At 38.2% G+C, this 20,667-nt stretch overlaps 1 protein-coding gene across 2 annotated transcripts in view; it reads left to right on the top strand.

Annotated features, from left to right (window-relative positions):
* The first annotated feature begins 1,013 nt into the window (after positions 1 to 1,013).
* The window catches only part of IPMK (inositol polyphosphate multikinase), a 41,128-nt gene continuing 21,474 nt past the window's right edge, over positions 1,014 to 20,667 (top strand). Inside the window, exons 1-2 of one of the 2 annotated variants that reach the window (XM_046652943.1) lie at positions 1,014 to 1,211; positions 16,512 to 16,606. In XM_046652943.1, the coding sequence (XP_046508899.1) occupies positions 1,022 to 1,211; positions 16,512 to 16,606 (285 nt within the window). In that variant the 5' untranslated portion in view covers positions 1,014 to 1,021. The remainder of the gene's footprint in view (positions 1,212 to 16,511; positions 16,607 to 20,667) is intronic. The other variant, XM_046652944.1, reaches the window with a different exon arrangement.

Below are 20,667 nucleotides of genomic sequence, written 5' to 3' on the forward strand. Positions count from 1 at the left end.
GTTATCTCTTGAGGACCTTGGAACATGCGCTAAGGCTCGAGTGGGAGAGAGAAAAAAGCGGCTCACTTCTTTTAAAAATGTGTTAACTTAAAAAAAGAATGAAGATTATTCTCTATCTTCTACAGTCTGAAATTAGTACCAGTTCCAAAATTTTTTATAAAAGCTGTTTAGAGACATCAGTGGGGGGGGAGGGGATTTGAGGGTGGGTGTTCTACTAAGCTGCCTGTTTTTACTCCTGCAGTTTCTGTGCAGGGTGGGAGTTGACTGCAGCTAAAGGGTGGCCTCCCAAACTACCCTTGGCACAGGTACTGCCTCCCAACTCTCCTAACCAGTGACTGCTGTTCACAACTGGAAGCCCCTGGCGACTTTGAGCCGGACCCTGGGAAGCGCTGAAACGCGCAGTGAATGAAGACACGACAACCCTGGGGGCACCGCCACGGCAGCCCGGGGGTGCGCTCGCCCCACTGAGGTCGGCTTTAGCTTGCTTTGGCAGCGCTGAGCGCCCGCCGCGCTGCTGGGGTCCCGTCCGACGGCCTCTGAGCATGCTCAGTAGCGGCGGCGGCCGCGGGTCGCGCAGTCGGAAGCTCGCGGCGGCGGCGGCCGTGCAGGCGGCGCTGACGCGCGCGCGGCAGCTGAGGGGACTGGAGGACGGCGGGAGGGGGAGGGGGAGGGGGCGGGGGCGCGGGAGGTGGGGCCGCCGTCGCCGTCAGGGCCCCAGGGAGCGCGGGGCGCCGCCGCCGCTCCTCCGTTCGCTTCAGTCTCCAGGGCTGCGTCGTGCCGGTGGCCGCGGCGGCAGAGCAGCGGGAGCCGGGAGCCGCGCTCGGCCGAGAGTTGGGCTGGCGAGAGCCCGCGCCTCCGCGGCGTCATGGGCCCCCTCCCCGGGCCTCAGCGGACACCAGCCGCGGGAACCCCCGGGCCTCCTCGCGGCCGAGCCTGAGCGACCCCCGGCTTCTCCGGCGCCCCCTCCCTCCGCCCGATTTTTGTCCTGCTCTCGCCGTCGCTACCGCTTCAGCTCTCAGTTATGGCAACGGAGCCGCCATCCCCCCTCCGGCTCGAGGCGCCCGGCCCCCTAGAAATGCGGACCTCGCCGGTGAGCGAGCCTGCCCCTGAGGGCACCCCGAAGCCGGCGGGCGGCAGGCTGCGCTTCCTCAACGGCTGCGTGCCCCTCTCGCATCAGGTGGCCGGGCACATGTACGGGAAGGACAAAGTGGGTAAGTGGGGGTGGCGCGGGGCTCGCCGCTCCCCTTCCGCCTCCGCGAGCCCCCGGCGGAGGCAGCCTGGCGCTTCGGGGCCGGGATGGACGCCCCTCCGGGGCTGCACGCCGCACCCCCCCCCCCCCGGCCTCATCCGCTCTCCCCCGGAGCCTCGCGACCCGCGCAGCAGGGGCTCGAAAAGTGGGGCGATTCCTAGGGTGTGGGGCGTCAGGCTTGCAGCAGGAGGTGACCGGGAGGGGAGTTCCTGGTCTCCCCAGGGAGGGTGGGTGTCAACTGGAGACGGTATTGTTAGTGAAAATAAGGAACTTCATTTTTACTGGACGGGGAAGTAAATTCTCCCCAGAGCACAGGATCTGTTTATTATAGGCGGGCAGCTATTGCAAAAGAAAAGGAATGAAATGCAGATGATGCTAATCTGGTGCTTCTCTTCTCGGTGCAGCTGCATAGCTGGAAGGGAAGAAAAAACAGAGGGCTTTTTCTTTCTCTTCTTTTTTGGGGTGGTGGGGGCGGGAAGCCTGTCTGGGTTTATCCGGGATCTCTCTCCTTGCCCTCCTTGAGAAATTTTTCTGCTATCTCCTGAATTTCTCTGGGAGGCGTGGCTCCAGTAGTGCAGAAACTCGGATTCATCGTAGGAAATACACCCTGCTGTTGTCCTGGAATGATACACAGTTGAGACATTCAGTTGTTTTTCATCCGTCTTTATCAGACTGTATCATGGCCTGTGTAATACATTTTGTGAGCTCACAACGTTTAAAGCACAATACGGGGCCTTATCTCAGTTTATTGTCTTGGTGAGGTCAAAGTTCAGTTTAGGAACTGAAATTCACCTAGTTTACTCACACTAGTTCTCTGGGCCGTGATTATTTGGGGAACCTGACTGATGAGTGTGTGAGAAATGGGCATCTTAGGTCGACCTGGAAACCACTAGAGACAGTTTGGTTTGTGCTGGTAAGATGATTCTAGTTTAGGCTGGTAAGGTAATACTGACATTTTTAGACGAGGTGACTGAGGCCAAGCCTGGTTAAGTGACAAGCATAAAGTCACACTGCTACTATGTGTTAGAATCGGAAAACCAAGGGTCCTGCTAAGAGCACTGTCTTTTTCGGCCATGCATTGTACTTGTAGATAACAACTCAAACAAGGATTTTTGAAAATGGATGAGTACTCGTTTGAATGTATGTATTTCTCAAAGAGCAGAATTTCCCACTACTATTGTCTTTATCTGTTTCTTTTCTCTTGTTGAAAGTGAGGCGTAAATGATGTTGTCATGTAGATTGTGTGGCTTTCTGCTCAATAAATTTTGGGTTCCTTGAGGTTAGAGACCAAATCTGTTTATTCTCATAGCCTTATACACAGACTGGGCTCAGTTAAACTCCGGAAATGTTGAAAGAGTGAAAATGACTGTTCCTTTAGTACACATAGGTAAGAAAACAAGGAAACAAATATGATCCTCAAGGTGCTTCGCATAGATGTAAGGAAACAACCTTCTCAAGATGCTTAGCATAGACATATTATCATGTGTGTCACTTCTGGTAGTGAGAGTACTTATGGAATTACTGTTAATAGATTTATATTGCATACCTATTGATTTATATTACTGAATTGTAATGATACTATTCCTAATAATCTAGAGGCCTGAAAAAGTAATTGTTTCCTTGAGGGTTCCTAGAGATCAATTTTCCTGCAAAGGAGAAGAGATTAAAAATCCCAACATAAACCCAAACAATCTCAATGACGATTGTCACTTGAGTGTAACCACTGCTTATCAAAGTATGTAATTGTGAGCCTATTCAGAGAGCTATTTCTAGGTAATTATAAATGTACCCTGAATGTGACATAAGCTACATTGTAAAAACAGTGGCTGAAAGAGTTAATTTGTCATCCATATTACCTAATTAAAGGAGTAGTTTAGATTCTAGAGGAAGGAGTCCTTAATTTTATTTATTACTGCATTCAATTTAAAATAAACTTTTCTTTTTCAATTTTGTAAGGTTCTCTTGTCTAGGGACTGTCTTTGCATCAGCAGGGCACAGCACCTCAAAGATACTGTGCTGTCAATCTAATAAATATTTGTTGAACTTAATTCTCAGTCATTTACACAATCTTGCATATATTATATATTGTTCGTAAAAGGACACCTGAATGGTGATACTCTTTTATATTCATAAAATGGATAACAATATGGTTAGTAATTCAAAGTTCAAAATTTATCATCTTTCTCCACTACCATAAATTACTTATAAAGTACATTGTGTAGAACATACTTTGGTTTGGCTGTCAACTGTAATTCTCAGAATAAACTTTCTTAAAGATGTGTGGATATTTATTTTTGTTTTGTTTGTTTGTTTAAATTTGTTACTATCATTAAGTAGACAGGGTTTTTCAATTTAGGATTGATGTCTTACCTATTTCCAAAAAGGAATTGTTGGCTTTTTTAAATTAAAAATTGAAAACATGGAACCAATTGCACAAAGGTACTTGAACAGAAAAATAGATTTTATTACAGTTAAGTGATAAGAATATGTGATAGTTCTAATATGAGAGTTACATTTTATGTTCTTTAATGAAATCATATTTTATCAAAGTATATTTAAATCTTATTTCTAAGACTACAAAGTGTTTAGTTCTTTAAAATGGTAAAAGTAGTACATGATCTTTTGGGAAAAAAATTCAGTGTAGTAGTGCCCTGCCCCCAACCTCTCCCTCTCCCTGGGCAATCAGTGGTAACTATTTCCCATGAATCCTTTCAGGCCTTTGTTTCTGGGCGCATACAAAAACATTAACAAAATTCGGATTTTTCATATAAATAGATGTATTAGCAACTTTTTGTTTTCATTCTGTGTCATGTAGTATGTCCATATTTTTCTACTTATGATACACTTCATTCTTTTAAAAACCTGTTGTATTCTACAGTGTGGATGTATCATGATTTATTCCTCTGGTAACGTATTTTTAAATTTTCACCATTTTTTTTTTGCAATTATAAATAATATATTAAACATTCTTGTTTGTTATAGTGTACCTTGCACATTGTGCAACTTTTTCTATAGGAAAGTTTCACAGAAGTGTAATTGCTATCAATTTAAATTCCCAAAGTTTGCCAAAGTTAGCATAAAATCCTTTTTCTGTATTAATTTTTAACGTGTACCACTGATTTCTTTCAAAAGTCCTTAAAGCTTTAAATGAATAGTTGAAATATGGTTTGTGTATCCTGATCCAACTAAAGATATAGAAATGACATAGTTCATAGGGAAAAGAAGCATTTAAACTGATAGTGTTTTGGGGGGAAAACCCGCAACTATTTTGGCTTACTGGTCTATTTTATTAGTCTCTGAAACTAATTGACTTAAAATAATTTCAGACTTTCAGAAAAGTTTCAAGAACAGTATAGAGAACTTAACATTTTGCTGAATCTAGCGCTGTCTCTGCATATTATTTTTTTTCTGAACTATTTGAGTATAGGTTGCATAGATCATGCATACCCCTTTACACAGTAATGCTTGAGTGTGTATTTCTGTAACCACAGCATATTTATCAAATATGGGAAATTTAATAGTGATACAATGTTTTTATCTAATCTATAGTCCATATGCTAATTTTGTCAAGTGTTCCAATGTGTTTTATTTTGTTTGTTTTTCTTGGTACAGGATCTAGTCCTGGATCATTTATTGCATTTAGGCATCACATCTCTTAGAATCCTTCAATTTGTAACAGTTCCTCAGTCTTTATCTTTTATGACATTGTCATTTTTGAAGAGTACAGGCTGGTTATTTTACAAAACAGTCTTTAATTTGGATTTCTGATGGATGCTTATGATGAAATTCAGGTGACGCACTTCTGGCTGGAACACTATACTAATGTGTCCTTCCTAAGGTATCACATCTGGAGGCCCATGATCTCTATCTGCCCATTATTAGTGATGGTAATTTTGATCATCTGGTCCAAGTGAGGCTTCTTCAGTAAATAGTTAATCTTTTTCCCTTTGCAACAATAAGATGTCTGTGGAGGGACAGTTTAAGATCGTGCAGCTGTATGGATCCTCATCACACTTCACCCTAGATTTGGTGTTTATTTATGATTCTTGCCTGAAGTAGTCTTTGATACTTGAAAAATGCTGATTTTTCCAGATTAACCACTCCCCCTATTTTAACGACATTTTGTTATAAGAAGTAGCCCTCCCTTTACTCCTCTGTACATATCTGTGTGCTTTTTTTTATGATCAGTTTGGACTTATGGATTCTTATTTTATGAAGTGTCATATCCCATTATAGAACTTATTTACTTTGCTGTTTAGATTGTCCCAGATTTGGCCACTGGGAGTGCTTCCTTTCTGTCACAAGTAATTTTAGACTCATCTCATACCTTCCCTTCCCAGCTCCAGAACCAGCCATTTCTCCAAGGACCCCTGGTTCATTTTTAGTGGGAAATGGTATTTAGAAACCACGATCTGCGTGCTAGGTGTGCTCATTGCCACTGGGGTATCATTGCTTCCAGGCCTTTTCAATGGACATAACTAAAAAGTATGTATAGATATTTTAGAAATCCTAATTTCATACTAATACTTCCAATTTCATTCCAACTCTACGGAGTTCTTTTCCTGATTCTAAATTTGGACTTCCCGTCTACCTCAGTGAGGACCCTGGCTTCCAAGAATATTAATGGTTTTGGTTTTTTTTCCCAATCCTATAATTTTCAGAATTTTTATACCCATATTACTGCAGAAAACAAACCTAGAATAAAGAATTCAGGATGAGATTGCCGTATACTGAGGGGATGTGGTTGGAAACTTCAAAAGTTATTTGGATTGGAAGGTTTTTTTCTTGTTATTTTTACTCCCTCTTCTCTGTTGTAATATTATTTGTTTGAAATACAATTGGATTCATTTGTTTCTGTTTAAATTCAGTTCCCTCTCTTCATTTTTGTTTATTTGATTATATATTTTTGAATGCTTATAAAATTAACATGCTTCCAAAAGTCAAAACTTTATGAAAAGTTTATTAGAAGTGTCACTCCATTCCCTGTCACTCCATCCTATTCCTCAGCATCCCTTGTGGGTAACCAGTTTCATTGTTTTCTCATTTATCCTTTATGAGTTTCTTGTTGCAAAAATACGCAGATCTCTGTGTTTTCTCATTTCTCTTTCTTTCTGACACAAAAAGTAGTATGCTTATATAGTGTTTTGCACTTCTTTCTTTTTTCCTTTTTCCTCCTCAAAACGCCGGTACATAGTTGTATATTCTAGTTGTAGGTCCTTCCAGTTCTTCTATGTGAGCCACCGCTACAACATGGCTACTGACTAGTAGTGTGGTTTCTTGCCTGGGAACTGAACCTTGGCTGCCAAAGCAGAGCCTGCTGAACTTTAACCACTAAGCCATCAGGGCTGGCTTTACACTGTGCTTTTTAAACCTAACAATATATCCTAGAAGTCCATAGTGTCAGTTCACAGAGTGCTGCCTCACCCTTTTTTATAGTTCAGTTGTGCTCCATTGTGTGTATATACCCCAGTTTTTTCAATCAGTTTTCTAGATTTGCTTTTGGACTTTCATTAATTTTTGTTGATTGATTTTTTTACCCTAGCAATAATATCTCACTGTCTTAATTCAAGTTGCGTTATAAGTCTTGATGTATGGTACAATAAGCATCTCATTTTTTTCAAGATTGTCTTGTCTATTTCTGGTCCTTTGCATTTCCCTATAGATTTTAAATCAACTTGTCTTTTCTTTTCCTAAGAAACCTGATAAGGTTTTGTGTCTGCTTTGAATCTATAGATTGCTTTGGTGAGAATTGATTCCTTTGTAATACTGAGTCTTCCAATACTTGAACATGGTATATCTCTCTATTTAGGCCTTTTTTAGTTTCGCTTAGAGAGTCATAGTTATCAGTGAAGAGGTCTTACACAACATTCACTAGGTTTTTGCTAAGTAGTTGATGCTATTGCAAATTATACTGTCTTTTTAAAGAATTTTATTTTGGAGAAATTTCAAACTTACAGAATAGTTGCAAGAATAGTGCAATGAACTGATGTATACCTTTCATAATATTTTGCCACATTAGCTTTATCACTTTCTTTATTTGATAATGATTCTGCAGAACCATTTAAGACTAAATTGCAAACATAACTCCTTTCCTCTAAATAAAGTGTGTATCTCCTAAAAATAAGAACATTACCTTACCATGGTAAAATTAGCAAATTTAGAATATTTAACATTCATCTTTGCCATTATTCCTGTAATATCCTTTGTAGAAATTTTTCCTCATCCACGACTACACGTTGCATTTAGTTGTTATGACTCTTGTTGCCTGTCATTTGGAGCAGATTCTCATTTTTCTTTATGCTTCATAACTATGAAATATTTGAAAATATAGGCATATGGCTTTTTAGAATATCCTTTAAATTAAGTTTGATTGTTTCCTTATAATTAGATTCAGATTAATGCATTTTTGGGAAGAACACTCTGTGAGTTATGTTGTGTTCTTGAAGCATCATAAAGCACGGATGTCAGTTGCATTACTGGTGATATAACTTTGATCAACTTGGTTAAATGATGTCTGCCAGATTTTTCCACTGTAAAGCTTTTATTTTTCCTATTGTAATTAAGTGATTTGAGAAGAATATTTTGAGACTGTTAAATATCTTGTTCCTCCTCATCTAAGTTTTCACCCAACGTGATAAGCATCCATTGACAATATTTGACCAACTCACTTATTACTATGATAGTTGCAAAATAGTAATTTTCTCTGTCATTCCTGTTACATTTATTAGTTGGCATTCTACTTTAAGGAATGTAAGTTTCCCTTCTCTTTCTCTTTCGTTATCAGGATGGACTAATGGATTTTTCAAACTTCAATGAATGAATCTTACCCATTATTGTTGCTGCTTATTTTGATGCTCAAATTGTTCTAGATTTGGGCAATGGGAGCTTCTTCAAGCTGGCTACTTTGTCTTTTCAGCATTTCCCTTTTTTTATTTTAAAACATTTTCTCACTTTCTGGCATAAAAAAATATTCCATGTTCATCTTGTACTTTCCTCATCTCTGCCCTGGAATGAGCCATTTTTTCAAGAACCTGGTTCCTTTAGTGGTAAAAGCTGTTTAAAAATCAAGATCTTTGCACCAGGTGTACTTACTGTTACTTGGGTGTGGTTGCTGTTTATCCTTTTAGCAGATTTGACTAAGAAATACATAATTTCATATTCTTAAACATTTGAGTTCATACTCACTGATAATTTACATCTGTTACCACAGGGTGGTTCTTTGCCTCTCCCTGTTTTATATTTGTATGTCCCTTCTTTCTCATTGAGAACTCTGTCTCCCCAAAACATCAAAATATTTACTCATTTTGGAATATTTAAGCCAACCTTGCATTCCTGGAATAATGTCTATATGATCATGATAAATTATTCTGTATATATTGCTGGATTAGGTTTACTAATATTTCAGTAAAGATTTCTGTGACTGTTCATTTGAGATAATTGTGTGTAATTTTCTTTTAAGTCTTTGTTGGGGTTTTTAAAAATCAAGACTATGGTGGCTTCATAAAAAGAGTAGGGAAATATTTCCTGCTTTTCTGTTTTGTGAACAAATTTGGTAAGATTGGTATTTTTTTCTGTAAATGTTTGATAGAATTTACTAGTGAACTCATTTTGACCTACAGTTGTCTCAGGATATTTAAAATTATGAATTGAATGTTTTTTTGTAGACATAGGACAACTCAGATTTTCTATTCTTGTGCAGTTTTAATAATTTGTATCTAAAGGAATTTGTTCATTCATCTAAGATTTATTGGTATGAAGTTCATAATTCTCTTAGGATTTTAATGTTTGTAGGATTTGTAGTCATATCCCATCTTTCATTTATTCCTCATAATGGTAATTTCTGTTTCCTTTTTTTTTCTTGTTCCATCTAGATGGAGGTTTATCAGTTTTAGTGGTCTTAGAGACTCTAAGTTTCACTGATTTTTCTCCATTGTTCACTCTTATTTTATTGAATTTTTTGCTCCTCTCTTTCCACTTATTTGGGGTTAATATTTTCTTTTTCTGTCATCTTAAGTTGGAACCTGTTTTCTTTTGTAACACAAACATTTAAAACTGCACATTTTCTTCTAAGCACTAAGTAGTACTTTAGGTACAGTCCACAAATTTTGATGTGTTGAGTTTTCATTATCATTTAGTTAAAATATTTTCTAATTTCACTTGTGAATTTTGACCCATGGATTAATTAGAAATGTGTTTACTTTCCATCTAATTTGGTATTTTTCTCAAATATCTTAGTCTTATTTTTGTTAAGGTCAGAGAATATTCTGTGTGATTTCAGTCCTTTTAGATTTTAGTCTTGTTTTTTATAGTCCAGCACATGGTCAGTCTTGGGAAATGTTTCATTTGTACATGGAAAAAATGTATATTCTGTTGGATGTAGCATTCTAGGTGTCAGTGTGGTCTAGTTGTTTGATACTGTTGTTCAAATTTTTTATATCATTACTAATGCTCTCTATACTTGTTTTATCAATTATTGAGAGTAATTGTGGGTTTGTGTATCTTTTCTGACAGTTTTTTTGTTTGGTTTGTTTTTTGGTGAGGAAGGTTACCCCTGAGCTAACATCTGTTGCCAATATTCCTCTTTTTGCTTGAGGAAGCCTCATGACTTGATGAGTGGCTTGTAGGTCTGCACCCAGGATCCGAACCAGTACACCCTGGACTGCCAAAGTGGATCATGCAAACTTTACTACGCCACCAGGCCAGTCTCTTGGTTCTGTCAGTTTTTGTTTCGTGTATTTTGAAGCTTTATTATTAGGTATACACATTTAGGCTTGTTGTGTCCGAATGAATTGACTTTCTTATCATTAGGAAATGTCCCTCTCTCTATGATAATTTTCCTTTTCTTGAACTCTCCTGTGTCTGATATATAATAATATTAATATATCAACTTTCTTGTGAGTAGTACTTGCTGGTATATATTTTTTCGCATCCCTTTAAGCCATCTGTGTCTTTATATTTAAAATGTCTAGGAGTTTGTTTTTTATGTCCTATTTAGGATTCTGTAAGCTTCTTGATTCTGTGTTTTTATGTTTTTCATTAGTTTTAGAACATTTTGGACATTGTCAAGTATTTCCTCAAACTCTTTCTGTCATTAAAAAATTTTTCCCTTCCAGTCTTTTTAAATAACTTGTTTATGTAATTGAGATTGTACAGATGTATAATTATTTTAGCATGTATGTATTTTTTATGTTATTTTTTCAATAATAAAAACGGTATGTGTTTATTGTAGAAATTTCTAGAAAAAGTGACAATAAAGGGTTAAAAATTACCTAGAATGTTCCATCCACAGATAGAAAGTATAACATGCATTTATTTTACATAGTTGTAATTCCACTGAATACACAATTTTTTTTATTGTGGTAAAAAACCAAAACATAAAATTTACCATCTTAGCCATTTTTAAGTGTACAGTACAGTAATGTTTAACGATATGCTCGTTTTTGTGCAACATATCTCCTAGAACTTTTTCATCCTGCAAAACTGAAACTCTGTATCCATCAAACAACAAATCACCCTTTTACCTTCCCACCAGCTCCTGGAAAACAGCATTGTAATTGCTGTTCTAAGAGTTTGACCACTTTAGATACCTCATGTAAGTGGAATCACACAGTATTTGTACTTCAGTGACTGGCTTATTTCACTTAGCGTGTGCCCTTAAGGTTCATCCATGTTGTAGCATATCAAAGAATTTCCTTCTTTAAGGCTGAATAATATTCTGTTATATGTACATACCACATTTTCTTATCCATTTATCTGTTGATGGACATTTAGATTGCTTCCACCTCTTGGCTCTTATGACTTATGGCTGCAGTGAACATTGGTGTGCCTTTCTCTCATTTTTTTCCTGAGATTCTAAAGATCTTTTCTCAGACTGTTTGATATTATTCTACAGATCTTGGATTCTCTCTTCAGATTTTTTCCACTCTTTTTTTCTCTCCCTTTGCGATTCACTTTGGGTAATTTCTGTTGACTTGATATCAGAGTCACTGATTCCTTCCTCTGCTGTTTTGTGTCTACTGATGAGCCCGTAGAAAGCATTTTTTGTCTGTTACCACAGTTTTTTATTTCTATCATTCCATTTTTTTCTCTTAAATTTTTGTTCTGCTGAAATTTTCCATCTTTTCATTCATGTTGTTTACCTTTTCTATTACAACCTTTAACAGCAATTATATTTATTTTAAGTTGCTTTGATAATTCTAACATCAGTGTCATCACTGAAACTATTCTGTATGTTGCACTGTCTCTTGGCAGTATTTTTTCCCTTGCTTTTTCATGTCTTGTAATTTTTTTATTAAATTCTGGACAGCATGTGTAGGATTGAAGCAACTGGAGCAAACATTATTTATGCCTGAAATAAATATGCCTTTTCTGCTGGGCTGTTCATGTTAGTGATTGAGCCAGTCTAGTCAGGAGTAGAGCCAGCCTTGACCTTTGTTGTTGTTATAGTTACCTTCTGTTATGGACTGAATGTCGTATTCTTCCAAATTCATATGTTGAAACACCAAGCCCCAATATGATTGTATTTGGAGATAGGGCCTTTATGGAGATAGTTAAGATAATGAGGTTATAATGGTGAGGGCCTGATCCAGTAAGCTTAGTATCCTTATGAAAAGAGACAGGAGCAAGCATGCTCTCTCTCTCTCTCCCTGCCATGGGAGGACAAAGTGAGAAGGCAGCCGTCTGCAAACCAGGAAGATAGCTCTCACCAGGATCCGAATTGGCTGGCACCTTGGTCTGGGACTTCTAGCTTCTATAACTGTGAGAAAATAAATTGTTTGTTGTTGAAGCCACCCAGTCTATGGTATTTTGTTATAGAAACCTGAGCAGACCAATCCACCTTCAGTGCACCATGTGCTTGAAATACCTATGTTGTAAATTATGTTTATGTAAGTTATGTTTAAAGTGGGGCTGGTTTGCCAGAGGATTTTTCTCAGTATTGCTGTTTAACCCTCTGCTTTAGTTCTTCCTTGTGCACTCATGCCTCAGAGAGAGTTTTTCTTCGTGTTCATTCCCCTCCTTCAAATATAGATTACTGTTGCTGATTACTTGGTGATTGCAGGCCTGGACTAGGCTGTAGGGGTGTCCTGTGTTGCCTGGTCCAGTTTCAATATTAGGAAGGCCCTGTGACCTTGAGTCTTGTGATGGGCTTTTTCAGTGATCCTACACCTTTTTTTTTGTGGGAGTCAAACTCTTTAGCAGGTGCTTTACATGAGTTTCCTTTCCTTCCCCTGTAATAGGAGACCTCTAAACTGTGAACCCGTTATCGTTTTCTGCTCTCTCGGCTCCCCAGGATTAGAGGATTTTTTCTTTTAACATTTGCCTGTCCACAGTGGATCACCTGTGCCTTGGGGGGCAGCATGATTTACTGCCCTTATCCTGGAAGCTTAAGAGTTTTGTTCACGGGGCAAGAGGTCCTGGGAGGTCTTTTTTTCTATAATAGTGGTGTCTGCCTTCCTCAAGGACTTCCTCTCTTCCTACCCCTGAGGGTCCCTTTTTCTGGGTTTTTTTGAGAGGTGGGGTTTTCCTTACCCCAGTCTTTCTCTTGAGGGACTGGAAGAGAGATCCCTGGAGAAGATGCTGCAAGTGTTTGCAGCTTCTCAAGAGTTCTGTAGAAATCTTCCTTGACTTATGATGGGACTATGTCCTGATAAATCCATTGTAAATTGAAAATATCATAAGTTGAAACTGTGTTTAATACATCAAACCTACTGAACGTCATAGCTTAGCCTAGCCTTCCTTAAATGTGCTCAGAACACTTACATTAGCCTACAGTTGGGCAAAATCATCTAACACAGAGCCTATTTTATAATAAAGTGTTGAATATGTCGTGTAGTTTATTGAATACTGAACTGAAAGTGAAAAACAGAATGGTTGTATGGGTACAAAATGGTTGGAAGTGTATCAGTTGTTCACCCTTGTGATTGCACAGCTAACTGGGAGCTGCGGGTCTCTGCTGCTGCCCTGCATCGTGAGAGAGAATCACAGTGCATATTGCTAGCCTGAGAAATATCAAAATTTGAAGTCCAGTTTGTACTGAATGCATATTGCTAGATGTGCATCGAAGAAAATTCATAAGTTGAACAATTGTTATATTAGGGACCATCTGTACTCTCTCCCTAACCTACACTTGTCCTTTAGCCATTTGTTGAAAATGTTAGGTGAATTATTTTTACTGCCTTGTAAGGTGGCCCCATCTTCCCATGCTCTGCCAAAAGCAAGCCAGTGCTCCCATCCTGCCTTTTAATAGTGGTTTGTGTCTTAGATTTCATGTTTGCTGTTTACCATCTCAGCACTCCATGGATGGGAAGGCCTTTCTTGTTCTACATCCCAACCTTTGGGAACAGAATTTCTCTTCAGAAATTTTTAGTTATATTAAACTACTCCTTGAAGTCCTAAAATCTTTTTTTTTTTTTTTTTAAGATCGGCACCTGAGCTAACAACTGTTGCCAATCTTGTTTTTTTTCTGCTTTATCTCCCCAAACCCCCCCCCCCCCCACCCCCGCCCCATACATAGTTGTATATCTTAGTGGCAGGTCCTTCTAGTTGTGGGATGTGGGACGCCACCTCAACGTGGCCTGACCAGCGGTGCCATGTCTGTGCCCAGGATCCGAACCCTGGGCCGCAGCAGCGGAGCATGCGAACTTAACCACTTGACCACAGAGCCGGCCCCTGAAGTCCTAAAATCTTTTAACTGCTTACCAACAATCTTATCTATATGGTTTCTTCTGAGAAATCCACTGAAAGCCTGGTGAAGGATCCTTTGTACATTATTTTCTTCTGTCTTTCTGCCTTTAGTATTTTTCTTTGTCATTGACTTTTGACAGTTTTAATATTATATGCCTTGGAGAAGGTCTTTTTGGTTTGATGCAATTAGGAGTTCTATTAGCCTTATTTACTCAGGTGTCCACTTCCTTCCCCAAGTTTGGGAAGTTCTCAGCTATTATTTCTTTGAATAAGCTCTCTGCTTCCTTCTCCTCGCTTCTTCCTCTGGGATACCTATAATCTTGTCTTACTTTTCCTAATTGAGTTGGATATTTCTTGACATGAAAAAGAATTTCTTCATTTTTAAAAAAATCTTAGTTCTCTCTCCTTCTCCACCTGAATCATGTCTGTGTTTCTATCTTCAAGCTCATTAAGTTTCTCCTCCATGGGGTCTGCTCTCTTTTTTATGTTTTCTATATTTTTTATCTCATTAATTGTGTTCTTCATATCCAGAATTTCTGTTTGGTTTTTGTAGAGCTTCAGGCTCATTGGTGAAGTATTCCTTCTGTTCATTAATTTTATTCCTGAGCTCATTGAACTTTCTGAATTTCTTGTAATTCATTGAGTTTCTTTATGACTGCTGTTTTGAATTCTCTGTCACTTAGATTGTAAACTTTTGGGACTTCAGATTTGGTTTCTGGAAAGTTGTCATTTTCCTTCTGTTCTGCCATGTGACTGTAGTTCTTTAGGGTGTCTGATGAATTGATCCTCTGCCAGTTCATTTGTGGTAGATATCACCTTCTCTTATTTGGATATGGCTTTGGTTAATTTGATTCCAGTCACCTGAGTCTCGTGTTCGTCCACTGGCTCTCTCTGGGCTCAGATGCTGTTGTCCCAGGCACCACCTGTGTTGCTGTTGCCCGGTTGTCTGGGGATGCTGGTTGTACCACTGCCAGGGGTACTGGGTTCACAGGTGTCGCTGTCCCTGGTGGGGGTGCATGGGACAAGGGACTCATATGCAGCCTCTGCTGCTGGTGGAATTGGTGTCAGGGTGCTGCCACTGGGGGCTGGGTGCTCCCGCCCTGTCTGCTTGCAGTTGTGCAGGTTGAGCCACTGCCTCTGCCGCCATTCCACTGACTGTTGTGGGGCAGCACTGCAGTGCTGCCGTTGCTGCCCCTTAGGCATTCGTGCACTGGCTGTCGCTACTTCTGGACTTTGCAGACGCACATGGGGCTGCTACTGCCGCCTTCTGGGTGTTTGTGCATGAGGGGCTGCCACCACCTCACTGGCATTCAGGTGCCCAGGGCCATGCTGCCCTTGCCTCCTCTTGCAGTCATTCAGGCCACTGTGTGAGGATCCATGTCCTGGGTTACTGCTGCTGTGGGTGGGGCAGAGGACTGCTTTTCTAGTTCCACTGCTTCCCCGGGGTCTAGTCCACCCACCTTCAGATATAAAGCTGCCTGGATCTCTTGGGCGTCTTGTGCTGTTTAGGGAATCCTGTGTTGCTCAGTGGATGTCTGTCTGGTTGTAGTTTAGAGGTGAGAGACACAGGGAACCTCTTACTCTGCCATGATGCTGACATCACTCTCCCTTATATCCGTACAGATTACTGTTTACCTCCTTTCTGTTCTGTGTCTAGGTCTTAAAACAAACGTGATTATTGTATTTCTTAAGTTGCAACTTTCTGCTTTTGTTGATTAAATTCTGCGTTTTTGTCATGATTAAAAATTCCTGACACTTGCCAAAAGAAATAGAAACTTAATAGCATATTTCAAAATTATAAATAGATTTATTTGAGCCCTATTGTGTTTAGCATGATTTTGTAAAATCTCAGTATATGAAAGTTTAAGATTTTAACATGTAAGTTTGAGAATGAGTCTTCATAGTATAGGGACAGGGCCAGTGCTAGTACATATATGATGACTTTAGGAAAGGGCTCCTGCTTTGAGTGGGCTGATTGTAAAAGTGCCCCTTCCTGCTCCAGGCTTGGTGCCTGATTTCAGCCCCCACTTTTCCCATTGGCTATGTGCCCTCCTACTATCTGTACAGCTGTACATAGTGCATCTGAATCAGGAAAAATTTTTAGTTGCTTTCTTGTAACAGATGAGAGAAACTTATAAAAAATTACAAAGTAAGAAGTTCATATAGGACTACCATTAACATGTATTTTTTTTTCTGCTAATAAAAGTGGCATCAGTTTATGCTTCTGCTTTCAACTTCTTGTTTTAACTATAAATTAGCATCTCTTGGAAAGTCTGTTACCAAAGAATTTCTATAAAAATGTACATAAATGTTCTATTTATTAGAAAGTCTGAGAGCGCTACTGGGGAGTAGTGGTTGGAGACAATAAAGCCAAGCTACTTAGAATTTTTTTTCTGGTGCTTTGTGTATAACAAGAACTGAAATGTGTTGCATGAATGTTAAAATTTCTGAAATAAGTAAAAGGAAAAGCTTAAATTTATGAAAGTTGTTTATCTGTAACTTCAGGTACAAATCTATCCTATAATGCAAGGTACAATATTGTTAAAGCATTAAAGTGTATTCAATTTTTGTTTTATAGGTATATTGCAACATCCAGATGGCACAGTTTTGAAACAGTTACAGCCACCTCCAAGGGGTCCAAGAGAGCTGGAATTCTATAATATGGTAAGTGAGGTAAGATTTGTTTTGTTGTATTCAAAGTGTTTTTCATTGTTTTCTGGTGGTGAGTCAGTAAGAAATACATTTGACAGCAAGTCCTAGTATACTGTATATGTGACTGAAACAAAAGCTTCATGAAATACAATGCTTATCTTTACTGATGCAGTGTAGTATTTTCTATTCTACTTCATTTTTTAAAGATCCTTATTCTGATCCACTAAATTGACTTCAATTAATGAGATGACTTACATTTTGAAAAACACTTAACTGAGAGACTTTATATTTCTCAGAAATACTGAGTGTAAATAAGTGTTTTTACTACAGGATTTCTTAGAGCCTTAAATAGGCTAATGTGTACGTTGAATCACCAAAGTGGGGGAGGGGGAAGAGGCATGCTTAACATCTTAGTTAACCATATAACTAGGATACTTTTTAGTACATTGGTAGTGTTTTTCAACCACCACCTCTGTCTAGTTTCAAAACATTTTCATCATGCAAAAGAAAACCTTGTGCCAGTTAAGCCATGATGCCCTATTCTTCCTTCCCCCCATTCACTGGTAACCACCAATCTGCTTTCTGTGGACTTGCCTATTCAAGGTATTTCATATAAATGGACTTATACAATATGTAATCTTTTGTGTCTAGCGTCTTTTGTTTAGTGTAATGTTTTTAAGGTTCATCTACATTAAAGTAAGCATTAGTATTTTGTTCCTATTTATAGCTGAGTAATATTCCATTGTACTTACCTACCACATTTTGTTTATCCATTCACCCATTGATGGACATTTGGATTGTTTCCACCTTTTGGCTTTTGTAAATAGTGCTGCTGTGAACATTCATGTATAAGTATTTGTTTGAGTTCCTGTTTCCATTTTCTTTGGATATATACCTGGGAGTGGAATTGCTAAGTCATATGATAATTCTACATTTATCTTTTTGAGGAACTGTCACATTATTTCCCAAAGCGGCTGCACCATTTTATATTTTCATCAGCAATATGTGAGAGTTCCACATATTGTTCCACAAACAATGCTTGTTTGATTTGTTTTGCTTTGTTTAACGGCCATCTGAGTGAGTGTGAAGTGTTAATCTCATTGTGGTTTGTTTTGATTTGTATTTCTCTAATGGCTCATTATGTTGAGCATCTTTTCTTGTACTTATTGCCATGTTTATATCTTCTCTGGAATAATGTATCTTCAGACCCTTTGCTCATTTTTTCATTGGGTTGTCTTGTTTATTTAGTTTTAGGAATTCTTTCCATATTCTAGATATAAGCCCCTTATCAGATCTATGATTTGCAAAGATTTTCTCTCATTCTTTGGATTGTCTTTTCACTTTCTTGGTAGTATCTTTTGAAGCACAAATGTTTTTAAATTTTGAAGTCCAGTTTATCTTGTTTTTTCTTTTGTTCCTTGTGCTTTTGGTGTCATATCCAAGGTCATGAAGATTTACGCTATTTTCTTCTAAGAATTTTATAGCTTTAGCTCTTAAATTTAGGTGCAAGTGAAAAAAAACAATACAAGCTAAAATGAAAAACAAGCATTGCTATAAATGCTTTACCAATATTAACTGAGTTAATCCTCACAACAACCTGTGAGTTAGGCACTGTTAGTTATTATCCTCATTTTATATATAGTCGTGTGTCACTTAATGACGGGGATACGTCCTGAGAAATGCGTCGTTAGGCGATTTCCTGGTCGTGCTAACATCATAGAGTGTACTTACACAAGCGCAGATAGTATAGCCTACTACATACCTAGGATATGGTACTAATCTTACAGGACCACTGTCGTATATCCAGTCCATTGTTGACCAAAGCGTTGTTATGCGTTGCATGACCATACGGTACGTGCACACTACAGCATGATTAGTTTAAATAACTTGACCAAGATTGTTCAAATAGTTAATGGTGGCCTCAGGATTTGAATGTAAGCAGTGTAGCTGTAGAATATGCGTTTAACTTCTCCACACTGCCTTTATTTTGAAGAAAGTATTTTATATTTATTCTGTAAAAGTCTTGTACATAATTTGTTGAATTTATTCTAGGTACTTTTTTTGTTTCTATTGTAAACAGTATTCTTTTGAAGTACGTTTTCCAATGATTGCTAATATATGAGTGAAATAGATATTTCTATAGTGTTCTTACATATAGTAATCTTACTGAACTCTTATTAACTTGTATTTATCTGAGCTTCTCTAACAATTCTAATTGTTTTCTGTATAGACAGTTATATCTTCTGTGATTGGAAGTTTTGTTTGTCCCTTTTGATTCCAGTTACTTCTCTCAAGGACTTCCAGTCTAGTCCTGCATTGAAGTAATGATGGGGGCATGTTCCTCTCATTTAACAGAAGTGCTTCTGACATTTCCCCATTAAAGTATGACTCTAAGTTTTTGATAGCTACTTCTGCGCAGATTAAGGAAATTGCCTTTTGTGTGAGTGAGGGTTCTGTCAAGAAATAAATGTGCTTTCTGGCAGTTTAATAAAAGGACTGTCTACAAAGGTGCAGTCAGAGTTTAAGGCCACCTGCAAGAGATAATGCTATAGCACCCCTGGGCCGAAAGGGCAAGGAGAGGGAGTGGTTACTAAAACCCAGGAAGCTAACTTTGTGAGAAGACATGAACTAATAAGGAGGGAACTAGAGAAGTAAATAACCTGATCTCAACTCTTCTACCCTCCATCTCTTGCACCAGTAAGAGACAATGGCAAGAGGGCAAGGGACCCACCCATTGTCATGCAGTTGATTCGAGTTAGCTTCTTGGGAAAGGGGAAGATAGACAGAATTTTTTCTATTTTTATTTCAAGAAACAATTTAAAACATGAATGGGTATTGAATACTTTTCAGCTACCTTTTCTGTATCTGTTGAAATGATCATATGAGTTTCTTCCTTTAATCTGTTAATGTGGTAAATGCCATAATAGATTTCTAGTATTAAGTCTAGAATAAAACTTACTTGGACATGTCTTTTTTATTTGTTTTATAATAGTGCACATTACTGGGTTTTGTTTGCTAGTGTTTTATTTAAGATTTTTTTCCAGCCATGCTCATAAATGAGATTAAACTATTATTTTCCTTGTCTGGTTTTGATATCAGGTTTCTTTTAGCTTCATAGAATGAGTTGAGGAGTGTTTCTTTTTCTATTTTATGAAAGAGTTTGTATCGGATAAGGATTTATCCAAAGTTTACACCAGTAAACTTTAATGGTTTTGGATAATTAGGTAGACCATATTTGGTGAGAGTTAATTGGATAAGATGTTTTACAAGTTGTTTTTAAAACAAAAGCTTTTCCTTAAAGTCTTGATAAAACTTAAGTATAAGTTCATCAGAGTAGCGTGTGGTCTGTCTCTGTCTCTTTCTTTCTTCCTGTCCATCCTTCTTTTTTCCTTTCATTCTTTCCTGGGAAGGGATATATTTTTAACCAGTGATTTAGTTTCTTAAATGTCTTGATTTTTTATTTGTTAATGTGATGGTAAAATAGTTAGATTATATTTTTATACAAAATTGACCACTTGGCAAAGTTCTTCATAGTATTTAAAAAAATCTCTGCTAATCTAGTTGTGACTCACTTTTTATTCCTGATATTGTTGACTTGCTGCTTCTCTCTTTTTCTCAATCAGTTTGGCCACCAGCATTCTTGTAGTGTAATGGTAGGGGAATGGAGAGGGATGCCAAGGTTTTTACTGTTCACTATTTAGATTTTTATTTGCTCTCCCTTTTTCAATATAGTAATTCTATCATCATGTATGCCTGGTCCCTAAATTCAGAGATCCTTTGGTTCAAGTCTTCATAGTGGACCTTTGTGAAGCCCACAGATCACTGCTCAGCTTAAGGCTTTTGGTTTCCTCTTTATTTAGATCCCTGTTAGTTTCTGTTCTTTCTTGGGAGCTCAGCTATACATTTAAGGAAATATTCGTTAATTTTATCTTACATTTTTAGGTAGAAAGTCTGGCATGTTGCAGTAAATACCAGTCCTAGTACTTTAAGAAATTTATATTTAAAATAAGAAGAGAAGGTTTACTTCTCTACTCTTCCAGTTCTTTTATCTTTTTCGCTTATAAATATTTCATGGACTTCTT

Source organism: Equus quagga, chromosome 2 (genome assembly GCF_021613505.1).
Source record: "Equus quagga isolate Etosha38 chromosome 2, UCLA_HA_Equagga_1.0, whole genome shotgun sequence".
Lineage (NCBI taxonomy): Eukaryota > Metazoa > Chordata > Mammalia > Perissodactyla > Equidae > Equus > Equus quagga.